Raw genomic sequence first — 19969 nt, forward strand, 5'->3', positions numbered from 1 at the left:
TTAAACCAACATTTTTAAAACAAGAAAAGAAATATATATACACAGATTATTATTAAAACAGGTTTTCTTATTTAGAATTGTGATCAAACATGAATGCATTTTCATTCTTTCCAAAACATTTTCAAGCCTCTTTACTATTTAGAATAAGCAGCTGACAGAAATACCAATTAATGACAAAAATATAAATTAATGATATTTTGATATTTAATGATAAAAATATATATATAAAAAAAGTGCCAGCAACCTTAAATAAGGGGATAGCTGTTGGTCATCCACAGACCGAAGGTTACTGGTTTGACTACCGGTTCCTCCTGGCTACACATCAAAGTGTCCACTGGTTGGACAGCTGAGTGCCTTGCATGGCGGCTTCTGTCATTGGTGTGTGAGCAAGAAGCAGCATTGTGAAGCACTTTGAATAAAAACACCATATAAGCATAACACTTATTATTTTAACTGTCATTTTATCTGGAAACCAGGAAACAATGTAGTAAATATGAGAATAAATATGCATCTGCTTCCCATTAGAATATTCCTATTCACTCTGCATTGAGTCAGTGACTATGCTGTCCCAGATTAGGAGGCAATACACTCCTGTCTAAACACAAGTTCATTTGTAATTTAAACACTCACATACACATAATTACAATTTCAATATTGTTAACAATAGACTGAAGCTAACCACAAGTGGTTTGGTTAGATCTATCATGCTTACTTAACTCCTTATAGATTTATTTAGTTTTCCACAAATGTGGAAATTCCAAGTAGAGAGGATTTCATTGTACAGACTAAAAATCCCTCTGAGGCAAATTTGTGACATTTCACTGTATAATAAAAATTTGATTTGATGTCATGTATTAAAGTATTAAGAACTAATAAACAATGAAAATGTAGTACAAACTACTTTACCACCCTGTCAGCTGTAGTAGAGTAGACGTATAATACCGTAAAAGAAATAATACTCCAAGTACAAGTATCTGAACTACTCTAAAACATGCTGTACCATCAATACCACATTTCATTTGGCAGTTTATTGAATCTTTTAATCACTGTACATGTTAAGACAGGGTGTTCGAAAATAACTATTGTTCATAAGAAATAACTGTGAAAAGAACAGAAGAAATCAATGCTTGCATTCTGTTTGTCACTTCCAACTGAAAGTTTACAGAGCAGACATGTCTGCAGGAATCAGCCTCTATTCATACAGTGGAGCTATGGATCTCTAAATGCCACATGAAGTATATAGATTTTCTTTAGAGGTAATAAATGTTCTAACATTGAAGAGCAGGTAAATGTGTAATATTTAATAACTTGTGCATTCTTTTGACAAACCTGAAAACTGCAGGGAGAACACAAGCTTTCACATAATGGAAAGAAATTACATTATCTTGATTTTTTTTCATCTGCCATAATTTAAAAGAGTAGAAAACAAAGCCCATTTTCATAAGTAACAGTAAAACTTTACTGAAGCCAAGCCTCAGAATACAATAAATCCACTCAGCTTCCTCGACCTGTATGCGTTTGTCAGGCAGAGGCACTACCACAGTCTTTCAGAATGATTAGGAACTTTAAATATCAAAGGCCAGCTAATCTTATGTAGAGAAAAACAGCGGCTTTGCAACATAGTCACAGTTTTATTAAAGAAATCCTACTCAAAACGTAAAAAAACAAATTAAAGCACTTATTTATATATGGACGCTTGACAAATTCAAGCTCCTCCCAACCCCCACCCCCCCCCTCCTCCATCTGTCATCTGTCCAATTCAAGCATAGCTACAGTACAGCTTTCCTCAGTGCCCAAGAAGCCCAGTGCCTGCAGAGGGACACAATTAGAGCCAGTCAGAACCAAAATATGCTTCTCGGTCATTCTCTCTCTCTCTCGCTCTCTCTCTCTCACACACACACACACACACACACACACACACACACACAAAGAAAAAGACTACCCATTATGCATTGAAATGATCAAATAAAACATTCAAATTATGGAAAAACAAAAACTGGTGAGTAACCAAGAAGTCTCATCAAGCAACTGCTTAACTTTAATTGTATAACTGTGTGCTAAGCAGTTTAGTCAGAACCATAGCTTTAAGGAATAGCTTGGGTTGTTTGAAGCTGATCATGATACAGTGTTGAGTAACTTTTATGTTTGACAGTAGATCTTGGCCGCTACAACAATGTCCTGCATCAAATTTCAACTGAAGTGCTGTTAGACTGTCAGAAATCTGGACCAAATTGCACTTCAAAGTTCAGCTAGGACTCAGGTGATGTCTTAATAGTCAAACGTATATAAAGTCAGTGCCCTGCACAGTGTAGTGCAGAAAAATGCAGCTTATCTATTCCTTCAAAACTGGTCAAATTTCTGAATTTACAACAAATTGTATTCTGTAATAAGGCGGCATTGATGAATCGCTCAGATCTCTAGGAGCAATTAAAACATTAAAAGAAGTGAATTAAATGTAGCATCAGACGTAAACTGCCTAGACAAAAGGAAAAAAAAAAGGAAGCCTCACCTTTAAATCCCTCTTCAGGCATTCTCACTGTGAAAAAAGGAGATCAGATTTTTAAAGTCAAGGTAAATGTCACAGCTGTACTAGAGGTTAAGATATAACTACTTACCCTGATAGACGTCATCCATTGCAGCATAGTCAGCTATCGGCTCATCAGCCTGTGAGAAAACAACAGATCAACAACATTCTGATGGCAAGTGGAGAAAAGCTGCACATTTCCACATTAAAATCCAGCCACCAGTAAATCTAAGTAGGACGTACCTTTAGACAGACGATACTCTCTGGGATGACACCCAGACTGCCCAGTGTAGCCGAGTCATCTGTCAAATTAATACCATTGATGGAGAGGTTCTGGTCAAATGGTGCCACGGAGAAGGCGTGCATAATCTAGAGGGTCACAAACACAGCTGAGCTGGTTTCGAGTATAAAAGACTACATATTACACTTGCATCCAGTAATGTGGAGCCCTCACCTGTATTTTTAGCTCTTTGAGGGTCTGATTTGCTGAAACAATGAGAGCTTTCTCTCCTCTGAGTTTCCTATGCCGGGTGCTTCTCCTAATTCCGCCTAGTTTGGTCACGTTGGTCACGCTGGTCACAGAAGTTGATGATGCTGCACTGCTGTCACTCAGCTTCAGCCGCTTTGCACCATTCTGGCACTAAAATAATGCAATGTAATTAGTAATTAGTTACAATACCTTAATTGCTCATGTCTGCTAACACTAACAAGGTGCCGTCAAGTTTAAAATAGAATCAATAACCATCACATATTATGACAATCTTGATCTACTTCTGGTTTTGCTATCTCTACTGCTTTTACAATTTAGGCATTCAGGTACTTACATGTAACCAAAAGAAACTGAAATTTAGCTTGAGAGATCAAATACAACAGCTGCAGTGAACAAGCCACAGTGACATATTGATTGCATTATTCTGTAATTCTAAAAGTATAACGTAAACTAAGGAAGTTCGCCAGAAGAAAATGACTGTTGTGTTGCAACACAACAAAAATGTTATTTAAATAATAGACTGTTGGTGTTACACAGGAATATTAGGCCTTAACTATAGTTAAACTTGTTTTCGTGTTCTGTTAAAACTGCTGATATCAGTGAGTGGATATTTGATGTCATTATTCGTTAGCATAATGTTCCAGCATGAAGACTCACCTGACTGAAGTCTGGGTCTTTCTCTCCATCCACTTTTGGTTGTTCTTCCTTCTCCTCTTCTGCCTCTGAGCTGCTGGCATTCATCTCTGGAGCTGCTTCCTTCATCATCTTTGCAGAGGACAAAATGAAAACATGAAGTTAAAAATGCTGCCATAACAACAATCTGTGGATGTCCTTGCGAACATTATACAGAATAAAAAAAACGAAGTGGTCGCTCTTGAACTCAGCTGTTTTTTGTCATACCATCTTGTCTTCAGTGACTTTGCGAATGTAGATTGTTGCTTGCGTATACTCTCTCAGGTCCTTCTGCTGCTGAAAAAGGAAGCTTTCTCTGCACTCCCAGCACAGGTCTGAACACAAAGAAAAACACCCACATTAACAGTAGGTAAATAACAGGATTTTTAGGAAAAAGTCAAAACAAGGGAATGTAACACGCCACACACATCTTATGTTTTTAGCTTCAAAATACTTGTTGAAAATAACTAAACAACTCATATCACATTTTCCCAATTATCCTTTAATTCATCAGAGCAATTACTTAAACTTTAGTGCAATTAACATTTCAACACTAAGCTGTAAACATTGGGAGTTTAGCTATTTTTGCTGGCTCACCCGGCTGAGTGGTGTACTCTGTAGTGGAGCCACTTGATGTGGTTTGTTTGAAGCAGTGGATGGAGATTGCCTGGTCCACGATGAAGAGTCTGCTAATCACGTCCCATTCGTTGGGCCAAAGCAGAGCTATACTGTGCAGGACAAACAGCACAACATAAGCCACAGTAATCAGTGGTAAAAACACCAGACTTTATAACTGGCTTAAGGATTTTTTATTAGCATGGAATGGAAAATTCTCCTTCCTATTGTTTATATTTTATTATTTTATGGTTGAAGGAACACATTTTGTTTAGTTAACCTTGATTTGTATGCTAGAGTGTAGCTTGTTGTAAAGATCCCTAGAAACTACACATCACTGCAAAAACGGTGATTGGTCCACTTGGTATTACATTTGGTCTTGCACGTTCCACGCAAACTATCTTCCAACTTTCAGTCTTTTGATAATGTTTAGCATCTATTTGCTCGAACTGCAACGTGATCTGCTCTGTTCCAGTCACAAATTTGTGTAGTAAATCCGAAAAACTCACCACAGTGACATAGAAACTCACTAAACAGCCAATCACAATTGACCTTCCCCAGTCTCTGACTGGCTATTCGTGTCGCACTGTTTCTAACACTGTGCCATTTTGAGTGGGTATGTAAAGTTGAGCACGTACCGAGCTGAGATGTCAAGAGTGGAAGAGAGAGTGAGCAAGCATGCACCCAGAGCAGCAGTTTGTGGGTGGAGTATATGGGTACAGATTCATTTGCTAGCACAAAATATATATTTTTTATGCACAAACTTTGTGTGTGCTCAAAAATAATTTTATTGTGCTCAGAACATATTCTTGTGAATTCAGGATTGAGGCGGAAATATAACGTAAAATATCCCACAACCAACTAGTGGTTTGGTCATTTAAATGTAGCATCACGCAGACACCGACACAGAACAGCATAGGCCAACTTTGTAGCCTATGACATAGGTATTGCATAGATTTTTGACATATTGTATTTCTGTAGCTGTCCGTCAAAGGAGTTACTTCCTTTGCTAATCTTGTCCACATGGACAAGGACAATGCATTTCACGAGTACAACCCCAATTCCAAAGAAGTTGGGAAGATGTGTAAAACATAAATAAAAACAGAATGGAATGATTTGCAAATCTCATCAACCCGTATTTTATTCACAATAAAACATAACCAACATATCAGATTTTGAAACTGATAAATTTGCAAAAAATATTTAAAATTGTGATTCTTCTGACCACAGAACAGTTTTCCATTAGCCTCAGACCATTTTAAATGAGCTTTGATCCAGAGAAGACTACGGTGTTTCCCGATCGTGCTCATAATATGGCTTCTTCTTTGCATGATACAGCTTTAACTTACATTTGTTGATTGCACAGTAAACAGTGATTTCTGGACATGTTCCTGAGCCCATGCACTGATGTCCACTAGAGAATCTTGCCGGTTTTTATTGCAGTGCCATCTGAGGGCCATAAGATAAAACACATCCAGTTGTGACCTTGGCCTTGTCCCTTGCGCACAGAGTTTCCTCCTGATTCTCTGAATCTTTTGACAATATTATTTACTGTAGATGGTGGGACCTTCAAAGTCTTCGCAATTTTACGTTGAGGAACATTTTTTAAAATAGTTGCACAATGTTTTGGTGCAGTTTTTCACAGATTGGTGAACCTCTGCCCATCTTTACACTTGAAAGGCTCAGCCTCTTTGAAATGCTCCTTTTATACCCAGTCATGGTCCTGACCTGTTGCCAATGTAACTAATTAGTTGTCAAATGTTCCCCTATTAGTTTTAGATTTGTAGAATTTACTTTTCCAGCCTTTTGTTGCCCCTGTTCAAACTTTTTTAAGATGTTTTGATGCCATCAAATTCAAAAAGAGCTAATATTTTACAAGAAATGGTAAAATCTCCTAAATTCAACATCTGATTTCTTGTTTATGTTCTATTGTGAATAAAATATTGGTTGATGAGATTTTTAAATCATTGCATTCGGTTTTTATTTACGTTTTCACATCTTTCCAACTTTTTTGGAATTGGGGTTGTACATTGATGAATAGTCTGCACTTATATAGCGCTTTCCTATCTATTGGTACTCAAAGCACACTGTTTCCTTTTCACCCATTTGCACTCACAATCACACACACTCACACACCGATGGGGGAGCTGCTGAGCAGCTGGCCAACACTCACCGGGAGCAACTAAGTTGGAGTTAAGTGTCTTGGTCAAGGACACTTCGACACATGACCAGAGGAGCCGAGGATCGAACCAACAAATGCGGGATTGGTGGACGACCGCTCTACCTCCGGCGCCACACTTATGCCTCATGATAGCACATAACTTTTATTTGTTCACATGAAACGTCTACAGGGGAACCTGTAAATCAGCAGAACTCACTGTTGTGCATCTCCATTGATTAGGGACTCGTAGCTGAACATGAAGCCTCCATGGGCACAGAGCAACAGGGCATTTCCCACATTAGACACTGGAGAAGATTTTGTCGGCCGTCTGAAAAAACAGACACGCATAGGAGGATAAAGACCATTTGACTTTCTGACGTGTAATTTCACTGGCAATCAAATTCAACATCATAAAGCATAGGCCGAATCCGAAATTAAAGAAATAAACCTTAATTCAAACACTGAAACACTGTCATGCTAAGCCTTTTTTTGGGTCTCTGTTCTGGAGTTCATGCGATCAAAACTTTACACTGACAAAGCCTCAGCGATATCATCCTTCTATTCACATCACTGTTGAAGCAAACATACCTGATAAATTTTTTCCACTCATCCACAAAATACAGAGGGACTATGTAAAGAACATCTGTGCCCTGGAGAGACAAAGCAGAAAAGAATGACTGTATTTACCCACTAAATGTCATGACTCATGTAGACCTACAGTGTGTGACTTGGCTTTGTTTCTACCTGAGGCCACTTGGTGAGGGTTGGCCGATTCTTCTCATGGAAGAGGTTGAGGAGCTGATTCTTCTGGTCTAAGGCCATCATCTTACTGACTGCCTCATTGTCTTTTTCTTCTTGCTCTAACGTCTGGATACATATAAATGAAAGATCTGCATTACACAGTAGATCAAAGAATGCAAACAACACACGATTTAAAGAACTATTAATCCCAGGGGCAAAATGACTATGCTCCGGTGCTGTGGTACTGAAATTCGAGTCACAGCAGTCCACTGGGCATAAATCCACCTTCATATTATACACCGTGCACAGGCCACCAGTCTCTCAGGACATACACAGACAGACATGCACAGACAAACAACCATTTACACCCAGAGGAAATTTAGAGTCACCAATTAACCTAACACGCATGTCTTTGCACAGGGAGAACGTGGACACTCCACACACAGAAAGACCACAGATGGGAGGCAGATTTAAATCTGAACCCTCTAACTCTGAGGTGGCAGACGACACTATTCTACCACTGTGCTGCCTTCAAGGTCTCATTTTCAAGAGACCTTGAAAATGAGAGGTTTCAATGAGACAAACCTGTATAAATAAAGAAATATTAAAACAAAAATAAAATTTGAGAAAATACTTGGGGAAAAAACAAGATATCAGTTAGGTGTGATTTTGGATTTTTTTTGTCAGTGTCAATTTACCAGGCACTGCTGACAGGCCTCTTGGTTTTGAGTAAACTCTGGGGATTTGGGGAAGTATGCCCTCAGTTTGGTCCAGACTTCAAAGGATACCAGCTTCCGTTCAGTCTCCAGAATACTCAGACTCCCTACAGCCGAAACAAACATCAACATTTACCATGTAACAGTTTAAACTATGGTTTATTTTTGTGTTAACATTGTCCAATTCTATTTTTAAAAACTTGCTGAGATCATCTTAAGTGCCAAAGATGGAAAGTACCGTGGCTGCAGACAATGTCTTCATTAAATGTCTTCATCTCATCCTCGTTGCCCTCAGAGAGATCTGTGCCAAAGTCTACAATCAAACAATTTACCAAGAGAGTCAATTTACATCAGGACATTTACACCTCAGAATTGTAACACTGAAACAAACCCTATACTAACTGATTCAGTGGGAGTCAGTCATGTTTAATCACGTTTCAATGATTTTATAAGTGAACGACATGTTAAAAATTTGTATTTCTTTGTTTAATCATAAACCTAGTGCTAGAGGTTAATTATACTGGTTGTACAGATATAAACTTTAGCTGTGCCTTTGCAAAGCCTGACACAGCAGCCAGAATGGCTTTAGATTGATAGTCTGCTTACTTTGGTCATTTCAGAATTGCACCTTGTAAAAGCCTATAAATTACACAAAGTAATTTTCCACAATTACAATATTTGTACACTGTTCAACCTTATACTGATATACTGGCTTCTCAAATCCAGTTGAAATGATGCTAGTTCTAGATGTTATATCAGCCAATGACTGGTTCCAAGTGGTAATCAATCAATGCTATGACTTTTTTCTAATTCTAATGAATGATAATAATGATTATGAATTTTATTTAAAATCTCATTTGTGACACAATTTGCCAGATATAAAAAAAGCTACAACAAATTACCATTTCCAGTAACAAAATTACTTCCACTCCTCATACCTTTGCTATTGTTGGTGTGTGGTCCCCGTCCATTGGTTTGGCCATTGCTGTGTTTGGTTTCATGCTCATCCTCCTCTAGCTGTTCCAAAGCCAACTGCCTCCAGGAACGCAAAGATGCTTTGCCCACCCAGAAGCCCTCCCCACTGAGAGAAACACACGTGTACATACACAGTGATAAATACCCATAATGACATTTGACTATAGTTCTATTTCAGCCCCTTGTGGACTATGATTTTCCTTTATGGAGGAATTACATTTCTTCTGAAACACCCCATGATACCTTTGTTCCTATTTATACTATATACCTACTTTCTCTGTGCTGTATTATGTATCAACATTGTCCTTATACAAAGTAAATAGAACAATCTAGATATTATTTGATTTAAACTTGAGGTAATGCAATACACTACAATCCCTGAACCTAACACATATCTTGCAGGTAGGTACCTGATCATGCGTTTCACTAGATTGGAGACTTCCTTGTAGTCTTCATTGAGCTGGTTTTTCAGCCGCAGCACTCTGCACCTCTGGCCAACACACTCTCCGCACAGAGAGGAGTCTGAACAAACACACAAAAGTCACATGGTGGTTTTAGGAGCAGTAACACTTACTAAAAACAACTGGATTTGTAAACAAGTGTAGTTAACCAATGATTTGCTTTTGTGATATCATGGTCAAGTAGTGAGGTTATGATTTGACAGTGACTTAAAAATGACAGCTTAGACTTTGGTTGCAGTTTCTATTAACTATGCCTTCATTTCCATAATTGATTAGTAATTTTGTATTACAATTAACAGTGTGAAAAAAAAAAATCAAATCACATCTAAACTGTTTAATAGAAAATCTTGGCTGACATAAAAAAGACACACTTTCAAGAGCATTTCAAATCATCAGGCAGTGATCTAACCCAAACCATAAAGCACCAGAAGTCTGAACTACTAGTCCTTGAACTACTTCAATGTAAGTGTTAAACTAAAACAATAAAATCTGATCTCAAAGCGACCACAGTTATAACAAGCCTTACTGTCCAGTCTTGGCCCTCCACCATAGCGCTTGTAGAGGAGCTCAGCAGCTTGCAGAGAGACCCTCTTCGAGTCTCCCACCCTGTCTGGGTGCAATTTGCCGTGAGAACACAGGAAGAAGGAGTTGTCGATTTCTTTTGTGGCAGTGGAGTCCTCCAACCACTTCTTTAACCAGTCCAGGGGGATGAACTCATACGGCTCACCTGATGAGCAAAAGCAGGGAAAGGCATGGAAAATATAAGACACAAGACCCGTGATTTATACTTATTAAGTCAAGGATCCCATGTTATAACATTCTAAATTACCTTTAATGTTATTCCTTCCAACTGATTCAGGCGCAGTATAAATATGGAAATTGTGTGGAATAAAATTCAACTGATAATTAAGAGAAGTCGAAGAAGGGACTATTATCCTATTGCACTTTATCAACACACAACTACATGGCAAAATAAAAAAATCCCACATCACCCTGGTTAATCAGTGTGGTGACCTATCAGTGTTTCTGCAGAAAGGGGAGATTTACCACAACATTTAACATGACTTTGTCCTTTTCTTATACTATCCACTATATTGTACTTTTTTTATATTGTATTGGTGTTTTTTAGAAAGAAAGTCATAAAAAAAAAGAAAGAAACAAGTATCCTTATGAGTGATCAGGGGATTTTTACTGACCATCTTTGGCAGGTAATAGCTCGTAGAGCTCCTTCACCTCCTCGTGCTTGGCCTTGCCCTTATCCACGCTCTGTTTCCTCATGTCGGCCATCTCACTGCACCACTCCTCAAATTTATAATTGTCTTGGTCCACCAACCTCTGTAAGAAAGCTGGGAGCCAGGACAAATGTAAAGGTACAGGTGGTAAGTACAGTAGGGCTGGGTGATAAGTCAAAGTACTTCCATTAATGTAAATTTATGCTTTTACATACAATGTTTATGAAATGATTAGGTTACTACAACTTGTATCCATCACACTGGCGCTCTGTTTACTTTAAGTATTGCACAGGCATATAACAATAACCATTTTATTAACATGCATAATGATGAAGGTTTTGTGAATATATCAGGTCTTTTAGTCTCCTTTTGCTCACATGTAATGTAAATAAAGAAATTTTGATTATATTGTGTGACTTAGCAGTGGGTTGTATTTTGAGCAAAAGCGAGTAAAACACGATTCTCAAGGCTTACCTCAGTTATTTGATGCAAAGGTTTTTTGAGTTAAACAGTACAACACAAATGTGAAATTTTATAAAATGTACTTTGCACCTGGCACCTCGACGTTGGTCCTGGAAGGGTCTGAGCTCTCCTCTTCCTGGACCTTGTAAACCAGCATGTAGGCATTTCTGGAGCAGTGGTACCCTTTACTGCACTTTGGCTTTCGTGTCTGGGACTTCACTGTCTCAGCTAGAGACCAAGAGGAACAAGAATGAAGAGCAACAATTTTAAGAAAGCGTTCATGTTTGGAGACATAGTTTTCAGGTCATGACATGCAGTGTCATCAAATAAACTGCACAAAAAATACATTTCCTTACAGCAGCTTAAAATGTTCACGTAGCACTTGTGTTTTCACTATTCTACATCAAAAATAATACTGAATAACTATATTCAGATTTGGCTAGAATATACAGCCACTTCCTCTTTTACAGACTTTGTGTAGTAAATTTAACTTAACGTGGCTTTAAATACCGGTAAAAGACAACAATAAATTTGTGAGCAAGAATAGCTATTTAATTTATTTCAAATTAAATTTATAAGACAAATAACACCCTTAAGCATGCACAAAGTGAAGGGGGAACACTATGTAGAAGGTATTAATGGATTTCAGAAATAGGGAAATGAAAGAGACTCACCAATGTCCTCCTCAATGCCAAGCTGCAGCTTCTTTCCTTCCATCTTTTCAATTTCCTCGTCATTGAATTTGTACCAGTCACCAGTACCAGCATACTTCACATGTGCAATGTAGTGGCCTGAGTAGGCACTGATGCCCCGATGGATCAGGACTGCACTCAGTTCATAAACACACTTGTGTTCTGAAGAAAAAGTCAGTCCCAACATGCAGAACTATCAGTATTTACAGTAATCACAACATATGAGATTTAGCAGGGAGTGGACTTGCAATAGGAACCCACCCCCTATATAAAGGTGCCCTGCTTTGATATCCTCAATCTGATGTAAAACTAAAACATCCCACTGCATTTAATTAAAATTGAAAAGTGCAGCATGTTCGACTGTGACTCATATTCCCAAATACCTTGTTTTCCTTCAAGGAAAGGGCCCATGTCCAGCTGCTCTGGAAAACTGATAAAGGTATTTAGCTTCTTCTTGTGGCCTGTTTGTCTGGAGAGGAAAATACCTTTCATTAAGCGTCTGTTGCAGTGCTTGAACTGAAAATCAGCTGAATAAACTACTTTTAGCATACAGTAATAAAAAGGGGATACACTGTGTTGTCAAAAATACATGGTCTATTTTAGGACTTTGATGGCTTTTTACACAATGCTACAGTGTCTTGCTTACCTATCAAACACAAAGCGCATGAGCTGCAGGTTTAGGGTCGGAGGAAGGCTGTGTAGTTTGATCCTTCGGGTGGCACTCTGTTTACTCTGACAGCTCTCACAGAAGTAGCGATTCTCCCCATCTAGCTTCTCCTCCTGCACAGTGGAGTTTTAGGGGCATTAACAATGAAAAAGACACGAATATGCACACGTCACAACATTTTCACATTCAGTGAGTGAGGGACACACACACACACACACAAATGTAATTCAAATTGGACATGTAAATTGATTCATCTGCTTACATTTTAAACAGAAAGACTGATTAGGCTGCAGTATTGGCGTTACCTTTAGGAACTCTGTGACACATTCTGTGAGGTTCTTGTGGCCCTGGATGTTGAGCTCCAGCTCGTAATATCGGGACGGTAGCGCAGATGATCGTCCACACTGATTACAGCTGGAGAAGAGTACACAGCAAACATAAAACATTTCAACACAGCACAACAGAGAAAATAAATAAGTATACTGAATGTTTTTATTATATGTTGTAAGTCCTAAACTTTTCCTGGCCTGATCATTGCCACCCTTGTAAAACTCAAGCTTACTACACTCAGTAAGTGCAAGTCAAACACACTTCAAAAGAAGGTGTACAGTTATAAAACTCAATAAAATGAGTTATAAGCTTATATTAGAAGACGTTTGTCGACAATATGTCAATATTCCTGTTGTCTTACTGTCATGTGCAAATTTAATAAGATACATTTAAAACTAAATGACTAAAGTATTATCTTTATTTCAATCCTTCCCTATCTGTGATATATTCATTTTGAAATTAAAATAAAACAATTGATATTTCAAAGAGATGGTAAAGTTAAATGTAATAAACTGGTTATGAACCTAGATATGGCCGCAACTGTGGGTATCAATCATGTATGATGTCAGATTCTCAGTTACATTTACAGAACATCACCATGACAGTTGTAATTAGACCTGAAGCAAGTAGATGTTCAATATGTAAACAGATGCTTAAGGGGGTTTGTACACCCATTCATTGTTAACTGTGGTAATGAAAATCAGGCTTGTGCATGCGTGATTATTTCCACAATGACTGAAATTTATTAAAAAGGAACTATGTGTGGGTGCATCTTTATGAATCTGATAAATAAAATGTGTGTGTGTAAAAACACACACATGTATTTGTGACTCTACAGTTCTATGCATCTGGCTCCTGGTATCTGGCTTGCACAATTAACATGAGGACAAATTTTTTTCATTCTCCTTTTTAAAATATTTAAAAAGATAGCTATTAAACCTTATCTAACCTCGGGTTGTGATCACAGCTGATAAAAGATGCTCACAACCACATCTCTCTGAGCAACAAGAAAACTTCCACTCTGCAAAAGCCTACCTGTTCCTATATTTCACAATATTACATTCGCTGACACTACCAAGTCAACTGTCAGACACTTAAAAAGGAGCTTGTAATTTTTCAAAACAATCATTCATCTATCTTTATGTGAAAACCCAAAAATTTTACAACTAGGAAAGCCTTAGGAAACACCTTAAAGGACTGACATCTTACCCACAACTAAAGTTTAGCTTGTATTTTTGTGAGGCTTCCAAGGTGACAGACCAAGGCTTAATTTACATTAGCAAAGAAGATTGGGTATAATGAAAAGAGGACAGCTTTGACGTGAAGCCAGTATAGTAGATGGAAATGTAGTGAAGGAAAACTTGCTAAGAATACAGAGGATGATGGAGGAGTACTCCAATAGCACATAGTTAATATTTAAGCTTTTGAGTACTAAGGGGTCTTACACTGTAACGTAGGAGAACTGTCCACAGAACTGCCGCTGGATGACATTCTGCAGGTTAGGGTTCTTTTGCTTGGATAGTGTGTCCTCCAATAGAGACAGGAAAAGCTTTGAAAACTCCTGGGCATCCTGGAAAACAAAGGTCTTGGGTTAAAAGATCTGCAAAGAAATCACTGCCACACTGTGTTATTTCTGGCTTTTCCCGTGAGTTCAGGGTCGTAATCCTGTAATTTGATGAATTGCTTATTTGCCTTGACAGTCAAATTTCAAAATATCATATTATCCATGAGCATTTGTTATCTGTCTTTTGGGCCAATTGTGTACTTTGGGTGACATGAGAAAATTCTCATGAATAAAATAATTACAACATTTTTTAAAACTGTTATAGCAGCCACATATCTCGTTAACTACATTCACATTTACCTGCTGCTGTCCTGTGTCCAAGCCCAATGCCTTGACAAGCCCTGATGGATCTATATACTTTCTGTTGCTGTTCTGCAGGAGTGCAAACAGATACTGCAAATGCTCACATATGGACTGAGGCTCATAATCTGAAAAAGATAGACATAGATAGATAGACTTACAGGTGAAATACTTTCATTTTATGAAAAGCAAAACAACCAGCTGAGCAGTCAAATCATGATTTTGTTGAGCCATACTGGCCTTAGTCATACTTGAGCACAAGCCAACCTATATTTGGGCCTTCTCATGCATTAGATCCTTGTAAAGCTTCTTTTATACATGGGATGGAATCTTGATCCTCTCCAAACTTTATTCAGAGGCTGTGTATGCGAGAATGCAAATGTCCAAGTGAGATGGTCCGCAGAATACCCAGAGTTTATTCTGGAAGCTGCTTTTTTTCAATCTGTCAGGAGCATTTAAAGCAAGTGAATGGGTGTGGTGACTATTTTTTTTTAAAAAATCGGTCCAATATTACGCCTTTGCTGTAGACCTCTAAAACAACGTAAAATCATTTTAGAACATATCACAACACGGTAATTAACTAGCACAATACTGTACTTCACTAGGTCTAACATTATTTGGACATTGGATTGATTCTGATAAAATCTGTCTGGGAAATGTTTTCTATTTTAAGTAAATTTAGACCTAAATAGAATTCTCTCAAAATGTGAAATATTACATTAGTGTGATCTGATATCTTACAGTGCATCCTGAAAGCTTTCCCAGCGCTTAACCTTTTCCACATTTTATGTTACAGCCTTATTTCACAATGGATCAAATTCATTGTTTTCCTCAAAGTTCTACGAAACATACCCCATAACAACATGAAACAAGTTTAGAAATCTCTGCATATTTATTAAAAAGAAAAAAATTAATAAATCTCATACATCAGTATTCACCGCCTTTGCCCAACACTTTGTTGAAGCACCAATTACAGCCTCATGTCTTTTTGAGTATGACGGTACAAGCTTGGCACACCGTGTTTTACCTATTCTCTTTGCAGTACGTCTCAACCTCCATCAGGTTGGATGGGGAGTGTCGGTGAACAGCCATTTTCAGATCTCTCCAGAGATGTTCAATCGGGTTCACGTCTGGGCTCTGGCTTGGCCACTCAAGGACATTAACAGAGTTGCCCCATAGCCACTTCTTTTTTATCTTGGCTGTGTGCTTTGTGTTGTTGTCCTGTTGAAAGATGAACCGTTGCCCCAGTCTGAGGTCCAGTGTGCTCTGTAACAGGTTTACATCAAGGATGTCGCTTTACATTGCTGCATTCATCTTTCCCTCGATCCTGCAAGTTCCTGTCGTTGAAAAACATCCCCACAACATGATGCTGCCACCACCATGATTTACTGTAGGCCTGGTATTTTCCGGGTTGTGAGCGGTGCCTGGTTTCCTCTAGACATGACACTTCCCATTTAGGCCAAAGAGTTCTGTCTTTGTTTCATTAGACCAGAGATATTTGTTTCTCATGCTCTGAGAGTCCTTCAGGTGGGCTGCCATGTGCCTTTTGGAGTGCTGCAGAGATGGTGGTTTTTCTCTTCTCTCCACAGAGAAATGCTGGAGTGCTTTCAAAGTGACCATCAGTAAGGTTAAATATCAAACCTTTGTCAGGGAGGTTCTTGGTCACCTCCCCGACTAAGGCCCTTCTCTCTCGATCGCTCATTTTGGCCGGGCAAAGAGTCTCGGTGGTTCCAATTTCTCCATTTACGGATGATGGAGGCTTCTGTGCTTGTTGGGACCTTGAATACTGCAGAACTTTTCCTGCAGCCTTCTCCAGATCTGTACCTCGATACAATCGTGTCTCGGAGGTCTAAAGACAATTCCTTGGACTTCATGGCTTGGTTTGTGTTCTGACATGTTAACTGTGGGACCTTATACAGCCATCGTATGCTTTTCCAAATCATGTCCAATCAAATGAATTTCAGGACAGGATGCACCAGAGCTCAATTTTGAGTGTTCTTGTACAGGACATGAATACTTATGTACAAGACATTATTTTCGTTTTTTGATTTTTAATAAAGTTGCAAAGTTTCCAAAAAAACTTCTTACACATTCTAATTATGGGGTACTGTTTGTAGAACTTTGAGAAAAATTATTAATTTGATCCATTTTGGAATAACAAAAAGTGGAAAAAGATAAGCGCTGTGGATAATTTGGTGGATGCACTGTATGCATATCAGAATACATATAAATAAATCAGTATTTCGGTAAAGCATTTGATCAATTGCTGTTTTGGCTTGCAAACACATTTTGGTTTTTGTGCCGTCTTCACCTTGTACAAGTTATGTTGAGATTTTGCACTAATCAATACACCATAAGACACCAAAAGTGCAGTATTATCCTGGAAATAATAAAGAGTAAAACATGCTAAAACATGCTGATATAATACAGAGGAAAAACCGTGTCCCTTGTATTAAATTTTCAGTTGTACCAGATGCAACATTGTGTTCCTGTGCTCGTGAATTGTCGCACTGGTAGAGGGTCCTACGCAGCTCTAGGTTGTGGAACCACACTTGCAGGAATGTGTTGACATAACATGTTGCACCAAGGTTGGTTAGGCCAACAAATGTGTTCTGGAAGAGAGCAGAGACCAAAAGACAGGGAAGTAGGTCCCATTTGATATACATTCCAAGAGTTCAACTGTCTACCTAGAACAGATTGATGATTTAAGGAAAAAAAGAGAGATGAGCAAACAATTTGAAGACAATAAAAAAAATATACCTTGTCTCGTCGCTCTGAATTTGGGTCATCAATATTGTGGAAAGCATTTTCATCAATCTCCCCGAGCCATGCCTGTTCGCCAATACCCACAAGACAGTTTGGATTCCCTTTGCAGTTTCTCCTGGAAAAGAAAGCCATGACCTTAACTCACAGAAGTCACATCAAACTGCAAGACTCTCTAAAGTGGGGGAAAAAAACGCACAACAACAACTACATTAACCAACAATGTTCTGCATACAAAGCAACACGTCCTTTGAAATGAGTGGTTCCTAAAATCACTTAGAAGCCACAGATCAATGTTACGTTCAGTAACGTTTAAATTGTACAAATTATTGCTGGTATGCCTAATCCTTAATGCTGTGTACATTTTAACTATTTTGTAATATGGAGACATGAAGAGTGGAGTGGATCCCCACGACGCTACACACAGTTTACAGAGCAGTTCTACGAGCTATGATGACTTGTCCACAGACAAGAAAACAAATCAGAGTTTTGATGCACATTAGCATCTCTCTGTGGTGCTTTCCATTAAGCCCTTAAAATTTTAAAAATCACACTTAACGCTAATGATCTCTTTACTGGCACAATAGCAGCTTGTTGAGAAATATTAGATACTATCTTACCTGCAGGCTCCTCTTTTGCAGGCCGGGAGATTGACACGATATGCTAGCTCGATATGCTCCTGCTTAATTTCTTCGGGTTTCACCGTCTCCACCCAACGCCAAGCCGCTTTCTCCAGCTGTATGCGGGGGGCCATAATCCTACGATGTAACGTTTAACGTTACCACACAGCCAGATGTAAATCGACAAATCAAGAATTCACTGGCCCAAGGTTAGCCAAGCTGTCTCCAGGAATGCTAACATAGCCGGACAGCACGAAGGCAACCTCCCGTTAGCTTTGTAGTGCTAACGTTACTTTACCTATCAAGTTAATTTTGGCTTAGCAGTTTACACACTACATATTCAACTTGGAAGTAAACATTTCATATCCCATCTAATCAGGTACCCGGGGATATGAAAAGCAACGAATCCAGACAGTGCTAATAACGTCAGAACTAAGGAATGTGCTAGTGCTAACGTAACATGCTAACTAGCTAAAATGTAGCCACCTAGCTCGACCGGCAGTGTTAGCAAGTCTTTTTTCCCCCTCACTTTCCATTTAACGCTTTCTGACGCTAACGAAACGAGTTTATTGTGTTAAAGTCAAATATTAGCGAACCTCTCATACGTGCAGCTGCTTCACCAAAATATTTATGTATTTTCACATTTTATTCACGATTTATTTTAGATTTAGCGCCCTTGCGTCAGTTTATAAATAAATTATTGCTCCGCTCAACATCAACACGACGTCACCAAGTTACGTAGGCGAAGTTGTCTATGAGGACACCGCCTTTAGAGGCCGCTTTTCTATCCCGAGCAAAGGCAGATCAAAACGTTACTTTGTTTTTTCAGTTCTTGTCTAAATATGTCTTTCAATATATATTTAATTTTATTCAAAACATTCACGAAACGTGTTTTAGTTTTATCCATGCCTTACTGACAGAGCTACACTTGCCATTTCATTAGGTACACCTGTACAACTAATACAATCCAATCCAGCAACTCTGTTATAATTATAATAATGATAGTTTTCCTATGTTTTTAATATTAAAGTCTTAGTGGGAGGTGGAGTCGTACTGGACCGCTTTATATTAGGTGCTCTATTAAAAGAGTTCTATGGGTGGAACCAACTCTTAATACATTTGAATTGGAGCTGTAATAGCCTACAGTGCCAGCTTTCCCAATTATCCAGGATTTTACATTTTCTAAATGTGTGTTAAATTTAATTTTTTTTATTTTATTTAAAGTTTCTAATTACAGACCATGTTCGTAAGGGAGAAAAGTTGATATAAGTCAAATAACATATTAGAGTATCGCATTTGAAGTAAGTGACTAACTACAGTATGTTTTCTAGATATTATTGATTCATGATGTAACACACAGGTTTGCCTTGAACTCTTAACTATATCAAACTTATTAGCATTTGTTTATTAACACACTAAAACGTTTCCTGGTGTTCTGGGGGGCAAAACATAGAAACACTTAACAGAGAGGGACACTTATTAAAGTGGGCCTACAATAAAATTGTATACTATGTGTATTGTTTTGTTTACTATGTGTATTGTTTTACTCGGAGCAGCAAAGTTTGATTGAAAGTATGTAGAGATGGATGATCCTATCACTACTGCCAGAAATTATTTCAAATAGCAGGGAAAGGAAAACAGAAGTAACTGAAAGGATAACTAAAGGAAAATGAATGGGTGGCCATATTCATAACTAAATAATGATTGTTGCTCTGCAGAAATCACAAACTGTTTTTCTTGTTCCTGAATTGTGTCTTTTCATCACTTCACAATAAATCCTGTACCCAACAAATGACCTTTTTGTAAATGTCTCTTGAGGTAACACACCAATACAATTCAAGGGGAAATATTGTAGTTTACTTCATTTATCTGACAGTTGTAGTAACTTTGCTTGATTCTTAAAACAAATTCTAGACCACCAAGTCTCTGCAGTAATACAGACCTTTGTACTTAGTTTTTAATAAATATAACAAATGTTTGATTG

General features: G+C 38.2%; 1 protein-coding gene across 4 annotated transcripts; it reads right to left on the minus strand.

Annotated features, from left to right (window-relative positions):
* Positions 1 to 1008: 1008 nt before the first annotated feature.
* Positions 1009 to 18736, minus strand: usp48 (ubiquitin specific peptidase 48). 4 transcript variants are annotated; one of them, XM_067503817.1, is made up of 28 exons: positions 18582 to 18736; positions 17986 to 18123; positions 17363 to 17483; positions 17073 to 17214; positions 14603 to 14730; positions 14184 to 14308; positions 12714 to 12822; positions 12388 to 12521; positions 12125 to 12210; positions 11724 to 11903; positions 11140 to 11277; positions 10552 to 10701; positions 9882 to 10082; positions 9305 to 9416; positions 8858 to 9000; positions 8158 to 8232; positions 7902 to 8026; positions 7207 to 7329; positions 7051 to 7112; positions 6680 to 6790; positions 4284 to 4414; positions 3915 to 4021; positions 3672 to 3779; positions 2979 to 3164; positions 2768 to 2893; positions 2616 to 2664; positions 2510 to 2536; positions 1009 to 1809 (listed from the first exon to the last, which is right to left on the minus strand). In XM_067503817.1, the coding sequence occupies exons 2-28, from the start codon at positions 18117 to 18119 to the stop codon at positions 1787 to 1789; spliced, it is 3156 nt and encodes a 1051-aa protein (XP_067359918.1). In that variant the 5' UTR covers positions 18120 to 18123; positions 18582 to 18736; the 3' UTR covers positions 1009 to 1786. The 4 variants fall into 4 exon arrangements, 3 of the variants coding, with proteins under 3 accessions (XP_067359918.1, XP_067359920.1, XP_067359917.1); XM_067503819.1 differs by having other exon boundaries at positions 17363 to 17480; positions 17986 to 18730; XM_067503816.1 differs by having other exon boundaries at positions 17986 to 18730.
* Between the last annotated feature and the right edge of the window lie 1233 nt (positions 18737 to 19969).

The sequence above is a fragment of the Channa argus genome, chromosome 5, assembly GCF_033026475.1.
Source record: "Channa argus isolate prfri chromosome 5, Channa argus male v1.0, whole genome shotgun sequence".
NCBI lineage: Eukaryota > Metazoa > Chordata > Actinopteri > Anabantiformes > Channidae > Channa > Channa argus.